At 34.4% G+C, this 12,379-nt stretch overlaps 1 protein-coding gene across 1 annotated transcript; it reads right to left on the bottom strand.

Moving 5' to 3' along the window:
- Positions 1–1,016: 1,016 nt before the first annotated feature.
- On the bottom strand, positions 1,017–11,220 carry LOC18050049 (G patch domain-containing protein TGH). Its single transcript, XM_006440823.2, has 16 exons — positions 10,892–11,220; positions 10,374–10,464; positions 10,146–10,240; positions 9,477–9,580; positions 8,363–8,424; positions 8,197–8,271; positions 7,376–7,509; positions 6,296–6,371; positions 6,125–6,211; positions 5,892–5,969; positions 5,067–5,214; positions 4,354–4,843; positions 3,627–3,911; positions 3,423–3,551; positions 3,017–3,232; positions 1,017–2,124 (listed from the first exon to the last, which is right to left on the bottom strand). The coding sequence occupies exons 1-16, from the start codon at positions 11,024–11,026 to the stop codon at positions 1,351–1,353; spliced, it is 2,979 nt and encodes a 992-aa protein (XP_006440886.1). The 5' UTR covers positions 11,027–11,220; the 3' UTR covers positions 1,017–1,350.
- Positions 11,221–12,379: the final 1,159 nt, after the last annotated feature.

The following is a 12,379-nucleotide window of genomic DNA, read 5'->3' on the forward strand; positions in this document are numbered from 1 at the left end:
TTTGATTGCAAGGAATTCAGAAATACAACTACTAAACCCAACAAAAGTCTTAAACAAATCAAAATTTATCAAGTGCTTCCATCTCCATAATCATATTTACAAAATGGGAGCTACAATTAAGTTTTTCAAAGAAGCTTCTGACTTCTAGAGAGAGCAATCGGTGTGAGATTTAGCCTCAAAAATTCATTAAATCATGCTGCGAAGTCTTCTGATATTCCTCGGCCAAGAACTGAAATCTGATGCTTAGTCGCTTAATATAAAATAATTTTCTTTGATATGGGACGCATAGGATATAAAAATGAATTGAAAACATGTGCCCTGTTGGAGGAAAAATACATCCCGCTAAGTATTGAGGTTGTACTGGACGGTTGTAACTTATAAATAACCACAATAAAACGTTTGATAAAATTAGTTGTTGTTGTTTTAAAATTAGTTGTTGTTGTTTTAAAATTAAGTTAATTTCATTTGTATAATAAAAAATCTTATAATAACTTTATTATTTTTATCAAATTATTATTTAAAAATTATATTTACTATACACTATTAATTTTCATTTCATAATCAAACTCTTTTATTTTTTCCACAGCAATTATAATACTTCAATATCAAACAAGACCTCAGTCATTCAGGACATATGCACCATTTTCTCTATTATATATATATATATTTTTTCTCCTTTTACAATTTTAAAATTACAGGCAGCCTAAAATTTTCCAGAAGGCAATTTCAGTGGATATAAATTAAAGATCTTCAGAATTTGAATTCAGCACCCTGTTTCATGTCTAACAAGAAATGGCTGGATATGTTTTCAAAGTGCCTATAATCGAGGTGCCTGAGAATAGCTTTAATCATAGTTGCCATATAGAAATAAACTTTGCCTCAAAGACAATACAACGCGAACTATTGAGCTATTTTCCTGCTGCCTTGCCTCATCAATTATTCAAAATTGCATCAACATTTCATCTTCCTAAGCAAATCTATGTGAATGGAGTTTGGGGGTAAAAATGCTAGCAAACAAACAAAATGAGCAATTGTCATTTCCAGTAACAGCACCTTCAATTTTATCTCTCAGTAGCATCACTACAGGATAGTTGAAGATCAGCAACTCACCTCTATGAACATTGTGATTGCAATCATTAGCCCAAGCTTAGGTACAGAGCTGAGACAATGAAGAATACCAATCACCTGTACAACAGCTGCGGCTAGTGTCCCATAATCATAAACAGAAAGGAACCAAGAAATAGGCATTAGAACCTTCCAATTTCAGCGTGATTCATCCATGAAAACACCCATCCAGAGATCTTTCTTGGGGAAGCTACAATTGGTATTAAAGGAAATAGGAGCTCCACTTCAATCCCTCCGCCTCTTTTTATCTTTCTTCCTTGCAGTACATTCTTTCTCAGTATCATTATGTGATCTGCGGGGAGAGTCCCTATCTCTATGCTTACGATGTTTTCTTCTGCTGCTACTCTTTTCTCGAGAGGACCCCTTGCTTCTCCCTTTTGACCTAGAGTGGTGTTGATCCCGATATTCGCTGGATGAATCGCTATACGAATCACTGCTATACTGGTGTCGTCTAGATCGTTTTCTGCTCCTTTCATCTTCTGAAGATGAGTTGCTGCTTCTATTTTTATGGTGGCTAGACATTAATTTAGATTTTTCATCCTCCTTAGATCTTTCACAGCCAATTTCACCTTTATATTTATCAGTCTCCTTATATTTGTCACTAACATTCAGAGGGTTACCAGGAGTGAATTCATTTTTCTGGGATTTGCCCTCTTGAGCAGTTTCCCTCTGATCTGGCATCCATCGCTCTATTGATGTTCTGCTAACAGCATTTCTTGTGGAAGAAGATTTGTTATCAACAGGCAGGATATTAGCATTTCCTCCAGCATTGGCATTAGAAGTTTCTTTCTGAGCAGGATTCTTGGCTTTACTCGTTGGGTAGGGTGGTGACTCATGGGGAACCTCCAGACCTAGCTCTTTTCCCAAGGATTCTAAGAAGTCACCCGCAATCAAATGGCTTAATGCTGTATTAGCCACTTCAATCTTCTTTTCTGGATCCTCCACTTTCTTAGGATTAAATGTTTCCACTTCATCATCGGAATCATCAGAGAAAATAGCCTGCACATGAATGAAGATTGTTAACACATGACAAAGGCAGCATATCCTACATATAGCATGCTCCTCCAATAAAGAAACAACTAAATGGACCATAAGCATGGAAGTAATACACAGAAGGGAATCCAAATTTTGGACACAAAGATATTGATTGTTCTTTGCAACTTACAAACTGCATACATTTGGGTCAGCGGAACTTTATACAAGGTAAGTTAAAATTAGCAAAGAAGGTTTGAATTCATTGCAAAAGGAAGTCATGTACTAAAGAAACAAAGACAAGTAGAAAAACTGAAAGGGTACCATATAATTGGGTAATAAATAAATTCACAAGAGTGAAAGCAAGATGGAGACAATGGAAAATTCTAATGAATTAGAATGGTTTTTTTTAAAGTAATAAATAAATTCACAAGAGTGAAAACAAGATGGAGACAATGGAAAATTCTAATGAATTAGAATGGTTTTTTTTAAAAAGAAAAAAAGAAAAAAGAAAAGCGTAGCCGTTACTCTCACAAGAGAAGATTTTATAACCCATGATATGCTTATCTATATCAGAAACTCATCAATTAACAAACATATATTGAATAATAGAAAGGATACATCCATTTCCATTTTCATTTTTTCTTCACTGTCCAAGTGAATCAAAATCAAAATTTAAAACCACAGGCTACAACAGACCATCATATGTGAAGCATGCAAAATCTTCAACAGTTTTGATTAACAAACACGACTGCAAATTAGAACGAGTAGCTTTCATTTCTATTTTTTCCTAGCCGTTCAAGAGCCTCAAAATGAAAATTTTTAAACATACGCTACAATATAGCAAAGCATGTGAAACATGGAATTTCATTTTTCACTTGACAATAAAATGAACATGATAAAATATCTAACATAGTACCTTGTAAAGGTCAACCGGCCTCTCAACATTTTCAACTTGTATATCGGCTTCAATTTCCTTCGTTACATCTCTGCTTATTTCTGGAGCATCAGATTGAGGTGCAGAATATCGATCATTATTTGCAGCAACAGATTCTTCCAATCTGGGGGCTTTAACAGAATCTGAAATGAAGATAAGAGAATCCATCTTGCTTTTTATCCTCGGAGCTGGAGGTGGCTGCAAGAGGCAGTATAGTAATTCTGAATTAATATATTACTTATATGACCAAGGATATAAGTGTAACAGCTGTCAGTTAGTTCTGGGTAAGTACAAGCTGAATTAATCCAAAAAACAATGTTGTGTGAAATCATTTGGATTGTTAGACATCAGCTTTTTGAAGAAGAAAAAAAAAAGTACATGATATCACCTTTCCTATATAAGGATCAATCAGATCAAAGCGCTTGCAAAGAATAGGTGAAGGACGCCATTGGAACTCTTCCCTTCTTGGGTAAACTTTCTTATTCGTCAAATCTTCAGCTTGAGTATCTTTAACTTGCTGTTTTCAGAAATTCTTATAAGAAGCTTAATCTCTAGAACTTTATAAACTAAACTTCCACCAAATGAAATATACCTCTAGTCCTCCGGAAGTGAACAGCATCCTTCCAGCCCCTGAAGACCCCAATAACTGCTCTGTAGATATTGAGCCTTCCTTTCTCTGTTTTGCTTTCTCTATTGCTTCAGCTGCAGCTTCAAAGTCCAATCTCTCACGAGCACGAGCTGCTTCTGACATAGCACTGGCTCCACCAGAGTCTGTAGAGCGAAGTCCTCCCTGATACTTCTCCTTGAGAAACCTCTCAAATCTTTCTTGCTTTACCGGATCATCTTGGAAAGGTGTTGCAACTTCTGGCAACTCATTCTATGGTAAAGAGTCAATAAAAGGAAAACAGTAGCTCAAATTCAACTTTTAGAAACAAGCAGGAGAAGTATTAAAAAGCAGTGATTTACAATATAAGCTCTAGAGAACTAAAATCCGGATTTCCAAAACCCAGCAACAAAAGTGTATCATCTAAACTTGGTGGGGGTTTTTAGATAGGGTGTCAAAATTGGCATGGCATATTTTGGAAGGATGGTTGGGCATACTTTTGTATAGAACAAAAAGCTTTTCTTTTTCGCTTACTTAGTGGACAACTAGTCCACCCTCTATTTTGATTTTCTCCATTAATACATTTTTGAGTTTCATATCAAAAGTATATAATTTTTTTTCTAAAATAACAAATAACAACAACAACAATAATACTAATACTAATGCTAATAATAACAATAATCTTTATAACCACTAAAAGAAGCAGGCTACTTACAAATGATGCAGACTTGGTAAATGTATCAGAAAGATTAAATTGGATCTGAATGCCATTTTCAGAACCAACTGAAAAGCTTGAATCTCTTGCACTTTGTTCCAGTGGCCTCTCTCCTAGCAACTTGCCACGGGTCTCTGCTGTCAACCTCTGAGCAGTTTCAGATGATTTCCCATCACTTACCAGCTTGGTCTGATCATTACGTTTCTGACGAGCCTCCCACAACTTCCTCGCATAATAATCATGGCCATTTCCTCCAGTGAGAAAACTAAACAATGGATTTGACTGATTCTTCTCTCTGGAAATATCCTCAAACAATTTTCCACATCGAGCTACTAAAGTCGCAACCCCCTCTATTAACAATTTCAGATTATTATCCTCAGGAGGAGGAATCTCTGGTGGCAGGGGAACAGCAAGCTTGCTGTCAGTCTCCAAAGGCCCAGGAAACTTATGGTGAGGGACAAAATCCTTTGGAACAACCGGAGGATCAAATCTGGACAACAATTTGGAACAAAAATAGGCTGACTAAATCTTAAAATAAATAAAACATGAAGTAGAAGGTGACTAGAATGAACTCAATCTTACAAATCTGAACCCTCAAAAAAACTAAATGTAACAATGTGACCACACCAAGAACAAGAATAAAATCATGTCGGACATCTGAAATGCTGAGGCAGATTGGCAGATTATGCTTCATATACGTCCTGTCCAATTACCTTTCCAACTGGTAGTCAGACTTTGATGCAAGTATGAAACCAGGCAACACATCCTGCCGCTCCCTGCCCACCAACTTTTTCCTAACGTCTTTGCTCAATCTGGAGGGCTCTTCGTCTTCTTCAGCATAAGTATCCACAAATTCATAATCTAAAGAAAAACCACAATTAGTACAAGAAACTAACCTTTTAAGGTCAGCAAAACATAAATGTTATTATCCACCTGTTCAACAGTTCAACCATTTAAAATATTAGACAAAGACATCCAGTGAAATTGCAGTGGAGCCAATTTCACTTCCCAAGAATCTGTCTCAAATGCATCTCCATCTCTTTCGCTGAAGTCAATGTTGTCTTATTGTTATGAGCTTAATCCTTGCCGTTGGGCCCTTGAAATCCTAAACTTTAGGTTTTGATCCTAACTCAACATGGGGTATATGTATTGGATTAAGTGGTGTTTCTAGGTTGTGGCTGTGGTTGATCTATATGCCTTGCACATTAGAGGACACATTAAAACTTAAATGTTAGTGTTTGGATATTTACAAATAGCTTAAAGTTTAGGGCTTAGCTGAAACTCAGCATGCAAACAAAAAATACTGTCTGCCAATTACATGTAAACAGAAAATATTGTCTACCAATGTATATCGATCGCCTCAAACCTCTCCTTCCAACTCATTATCACTGCTATCGATCACCTCAAACCTCTCCTTCCGACACATTATCACTGCTACCATTAGATTTTTCTATATGGAGACTTGCAATTCTCAGAAGGCGACTAAAACAAGACTAATACTTTGTAAAGATGATACTATGAAATTATAAAGTACTAACCAGCGCCATAAAGATCCTCATCTTCGGCATCATATTCTTCAAGTGCACCAATACCAAACCCAGGAGCAACCTTTCCTGCTGATGAATATCATCCAATTAGTTGAATCACCATCATCTCAAAGTTAAGTAACACACATAATTGAACAGAACCAATCAGATAGAGTCGGTGCATGAAATCATAAATAAAACAACTACATAAAAAGTATATTTATCACGTTATTTATAGATCTTACACTTTAAGCCAAAAAGACTATCTTTTATCGACAAAGCCTTCGTACGGCCATTTTTGCTATGACCAGATGTGCGTGATCTTTTCTTCTCTGAATCAACAAGAGATCATTAAACTAAAATTGCTCTGACAAAAGTAGGCAACTGCAACGGGATTTATGTCAAGAAATACATACCCCTGAATTCGGGAGCATTCTTATAAGGATCATATCCTAAACCATGCAAGTCCTGCTTTGGATTGAGTACATAAACCTGTATCAAAGGAATAATGTGATACTCAATTTCCATATACATTAAACTAAACTTTACTCTGTGAAGCATGGATCTGGATATAGGACGTGGCTGAAATATTACAATTATGCTATATAACATAACTGAAAACCAAAATAAGCTATGGCAGGGATGAGTTAATAAATAATATAAACATCATTTATATTGCAAATGGTTTTTCAATTATTTCATATGGTGCATAATTTTCCACCTAACAGGAAAAATCCTATAAGAATTGCCAATCAAAAATTAAATAAAATAATTTCATTCACAATTTCTCTACTTTTATTGTTAGAATCATATATCAGAATATAAAGGCTGAAAGCATGATCTGTGTTAATGCAACAAGTCTTGAATATAGTTTGGTTTTTCCAAGAAGTATCATGCAAGTTAATAGATCCAAAAATGTAGTTTCTAAATTGTGGATATGTCTGGAGAGTATCCAAGGGGTACATGCACTGAATCCTAATAACGGCTACATAAGTCTATATTCCCTCTTCCCAAATTTAAGATCTTTATGACCCAAAATATTGGCCCAACTTGAAAATTCAAACAATAAAATATTCTATAAAGTATTCAAAAACTTCTTTTTCTTTCATTTCTTTCTTTTGCAAGAAAACCAACACACTTTCAACACCCATGTGAATACGTCAAATGATTTAAGGAAAAAAAATAATTCGAGCTCCTTCAATTGGCAAACAACTTAGAGCCAAGGGACTGATTTGTAAAAAGAACAGGTATATGATCTATTCCAGTGGATATGGGCAAGCATTTGAACAATCGGAAGCTTAGCAGAGACTTCAGCCACACTGGTACAAACAACCATACCAGTAAGTTTAAGGCCACATTGCATATTGACCAAAGAAAAGAATAATTCAATTGACATCATTGTTCATCACATCAAGCAATTTTAAAGGACTCAAAGGTATATAAGGAGGCAAGGTAACAGCCGATAGAAGGTATAAGTTAGACAGGAAAATTCATACAGGTGTGCAGCGAGAAAGCTGTCCATCATCATTAACTGACTGCTCAAGATCAACAGGTTCTGCATCATTAAATGCTGTTTTTGCATCATCAGAAGAAAATGCTAAGAGCGCTTTTCTACCTTCCCTTCGAGCATCTGTAAATAAATTGTGGAGATAAGAAATATATAAGCTTGCCTTCAAGTGTAGTCAAATTTGTAAGAAAGCATTATCATCAGAAACTAAACAGGTATAGAAACTAAAAGAAATAAAAAAATTAAAAGTGATTTTATATTCCAATCTCGCAAATGATGTACTTTATCAAATGATAGTGCCATATTTGAATAAGGTATTGTCGACGAAAATGTCCAAGACATTGCATATACTTTACTTTCTTTTCTACTTTACAGAAAACATAGCAAAGCTTACCCATAGTTACTGCAAATGCCAGTCCAAATAGAATCTATGGTTCAAAGTTTAGATGAGATGTTGTAGAAAGCAAGTTCCATTGAGATACAAGAAAATGTAACAACAGTTTTAGTCAGCCACCAGGCAAGTGTTTTAGTGACATCCCCAAATTTTTTTACAGTAATAGTCATTGATTATAGCAACAAAAGATACCACAAGAGCATTTATCGAGCATGACAAATCAACTAAAATGTCTTAAACTATATATGAAAATGCCCTCAATACGATGTAATTAATCAATAATCCTCGAGCACCTAATCACTCTTCTGCTCTAAATCAAAATATAATTTTTTTAAATTTTTTTTTTAACAGAAAAAACGAGTGCTACAGTTTGAAATGCAAGAAACTAAGTTTGCAATGGCACTGGGAAAACATACCATATAATGAATCTGCATGTGAATCCTTAATTGAACGACCACGTCGCCAACCCATCTTCAGCAGCAATTTTACACCTAGTCAAGCAAAATGGGACAGATTAAGAATATGGGATTGCATAATATACAGTTGTTGCAAAAACACTATAATAAATTAATTGACACTAACCAATAGACTCTGTGGCTGGAACAACTAATTCATCGGGAGCAGGTCCAGGGATGGCTGATGGCCTGTAATACACAAAAAAAATACATAAACAAACAAGAAAAATTTGTTATTACTAATGGAAAGAGATTTATAATAAGTATACATTTGGGCATATAAAATAGGATTACAACAACGTTAAAAGGACTACTATGTATGAAAACACGAAAGAGAAAAAAAGAAAGACAGAAGCACATCCCCATTTTGGATGGGGCCACGTACCACTATCAGTATGGTTATTAGTTGGTTCAAAGAGCATAAATAATTAATTATTTACTTTCAGTGCATAAGAGTTGCATCAAGTGAAAGATACGACTTCTGTTCTTACAGTACACTACGTTTGCTCCCAATAAATAATTCAGTTAGACTAGATGAAACAGTCATATGAATTATTTAATATTGAAAATCTATGTTGCATGAAAAGACACAAAATGGACATGGCAACAGCTGCATGGAAAATCCAGAGAAACAATGATCATGCACGGACATCTCTAGTTTACCTTAGCCTATACATCCACAAGGATGGAGATGCATGGTGTGCTTGTTTTGTGTGTCTCTGTGTGTGTAATTGAACTTAAAAGCCTCAAACACAGATTTTTAACCAATCCAACCGGCCGCAAAAATAACAAAAGAGAAATAATTTTTTCATTTGAGTAGAATGTTATGGTTTCTTCAGAATGATTAGTAAATATCTTAAGGGAAAAAAAAAAGAAGAAGAAGAAAAGACAGGTAATGAAATATGGATAGCACTTCCAACAAATGCAGAAAACAAAATATAAAATTTTAAAAAAGATTAAAATTAACAGATAAAGGGCATCAGCTCTTCTCATAAAAGAGAATCAATACAGCAAGCATGTACTGGCAAACACGCAGAACTGAAAGGGGGGAAAAATGGAGGGGATGATTATGATTATGATAATCAGTAACAGCGTTGAGGCTGAGAAAAGAAGGCATATAGGCATCATACTCTCGAGAAATAAAACTTTCAGCTACCAACTAGGCCTCAATCATAAATTTAAATATTCTACAGCTGTAATAATCTCCAGTGAAAAACAGACATCATAGAAGCATATAAAACCTTTGCTGCTGCTCTTTTTCGGCTTGTTTACGAGCAAACTCAGCAGCTGTAGATCCAAATGTGTCAAACTGCAAAGATGTCCCGAAGGATTTACCTTCAAATTCCTAAAAGGCAAAAGCAACATGAATTTTAGATCTTAAATCATATTTATACGGTTAAGACAAGTTAGCTAAGAACATTACAAAATTTCATGAATTTTCATGAAGAAACGTTACACACAACTATAATTATCTTCCAAAAGCAACTGCCTAAGAATAAGACTTTTTAATGTATTTTCAAGTAAACATTCTCTGAACATCATACTTTTTCATTACTGCAACAATAAGAACCAGATAACTAAAAATACACCATACTTTTGCATTACTGCAACAATAAGTATCAGATAAAAAAGAATAAATCGACAATACGGAAATGAATTATTCATAAAGATTAGTAAAACAAAAGCAACAGTTGGAATAATAGCTTAGGAATTGGAATCAATTAGAAATAGTTGTGTCAGACGCTAATTTTTCAGAAGAAGGATACCAATAATTCCAATGTTAGGGCTGAGCTCCATAACCCCAAAGACAGCATAAGAAAATTCAAGAACATCAAGCAAATCTCCAGTAAGTCAAATGTCTAAAAGTACACATATACTATAGAAGGGTCAGAGTATATGGTTAAACATACAGCTTTCTCATCTTCATCCAAAAAGTTAAGAATGCTCTGCTGTTTGACTTCAGCTCTATTCTTCCTTGATGATGTGAAAGTTTGTGGAGTCCAACCTGCATAAGCATTAACATTGTTTTAAATGGTTAAGTTAAATGCTTACTCGATGGGCAGCTGGTTTACAAGTTTTTTTTTTTTAAAAGAAAAAAGTGATATCAGTCTCTAATATAAATGTAAGTAAGAATATACCCTCTTTTGATCCCACAGTATTGTAATAACCAGCAGAAAATCCTCCCGTAAATGCCCCATGAAATCTTCTCCTTCCTTCTTCATCTGTAACCTGAAGAATCAAAATTTCTAAAATAAATAACAAAAATATTCAGGATAAAGTCATAGGTAGCTAATAGTTCAGTAGGTTGATTAGATTCGATGTAATTTTACAAATTTCGACAAGTGTGATAACACCACATAGAAACTTGCAAGAACACTCAAAATTGGCGTAATAATGAATTCATATTATATTTCAATACGCAAAAATGGTTCAAAATTCACCAAAAATATAATTAAACGTACTCTCCGTGTTATTCAATTCAATGCATAAAAAGCATTATTTATTTTCTAAGCTAAAAACCTCCAGAGAGCTAAGCCTGAAAAAATTTGTAAGGCTCTTTCAAGTGTTTCTTTAAATTGGCACATATTGGTTATTAGAAGCTAACAAAATTATCGTTTCAGCTTTTCTAGAGGTTTCTGAGGAAACAAAACAGTACCTCTTGTTTCCAGGGAGCGAGGGTTCGGAGGTGACCGGAGGCCTCGGCGATGGATTTCTTTCGACGGCTGGTGATCTCTTCCTCACGCTCTATCGGTGTGCCGAAGAACACGTAATCCTCTACGTCCGAATCCATTTTCTTCTAATTATTTTTTTTTATTTTCTTATTTTTTATTTTTTGTTCTTTCCAGGGAGTATGATTAATGGAAAAGAGACTCCGTACCGCAGGGGGAGCTGTTTTTGGGTTTCAGTTTCACGCAGTAGAGTCGAGAAAGAGAGAGAGAGGAGAATGATAAAATTACCCAGTGCTACAAATGAGTAGCTGAATGCTTCAATTTGATTGGATGACTAACGCCGCCAGATTACCCTTTTTTATATACTCTATTTAATTTTGTTTTCATTTAAAAAATTATTTTTTCATTTTTTAAATATTCGGAGTTGCTTCAAAATTACACGAGTATGATAGTTGATAGACTTCGAATATGACGATGCAAAATTTGTATAACTTTATATCAACACTAATGCTATATAATGATCACAGTTAGCTGTAACATGAAGAAATAGAAACCAAAACTGACTTCATTCATGAGCAGTATAACAAATTTAAAAATGATATCTCATAGGAATTGAAGAAGTTGACTGTAAAACATATAAATTTCAGTAAACATAATCAATCAAAGTCTTGGCATAATTTACAACAATCGTCTTCATGATTCTATTGGTATCGATTTAACTTATTTTTCATGATTCTATTGGTATCGATTTAACTTATTTCTTCATCCTGTAATATTTCTATAAATACCTAAAAAGTAAACTTTTTCGAGAGATCTTTAATATTGAAAGGTAATTATCACAAGATTTATTTACAATTTGCCTAAATTTGATGTTTCAATACCTTTTCTACTTGGATTCAAAGGATAAAAACACTTATCATGTCCAAGTTTACAACATGAATTACACTCCCTATTCTTCTTCTTGTCAAGGGCCAACTCGATACCACTTTTGAGTTTGCCAGTGTTGTTAATGTCTTTCTTTTGACCATTGGTTTAGAAATATTTGGATCTAAAAGTAATGGCAGAGACGAACTGATGCTAAAACAAAGATCATTTTTTTTGTTGGCAACCAATGGCTGGTTGGACTGAAATATCTCAAAGATTTTTGGGTAGCTTGTTTTTACCGTCCATGTAAGTAAAGTATGCATCATTTGAAGATGCATCAACACATGTTAATTTTGTAGCTTAATGCCACATATGGCTAAGTCTCAAAGCATCTAATTCTTATTCATCATCATCTTTTAAAAAATCTCTCAAATCAATCTTTCTAAATTTATGTCTTTTGTCTCCATCTTGGTAGAATAAAATAATTCGGCAATTTATCAATGTCTAAACAAACAAACATTTTCAGGATATGTCTGCAAAGTATTCTAACAAACTCAAATTTTTTTACAATCACAAGTGCTCTCATAAGTTTGTAGATTTAACTTCACCAC

The sequence above is a fragment of the Citrus clementina genome, unplaced genomic scaffold, assembly GCF_000493195.1.
Source record: "Citrus clementina cultivar Clemenules unplaced genomic scaffold, Citrus_clementina_v1.0 scaffold_3, whole genome shotgun sequence".
In the NCBI taxonomy this organism is placed as follows: Eukaryota; Viridiplantae; Streptophyta; class Magnoliopsida; order Sapindales; family Rutaceae; genus Citrus; species Citrus x clementina.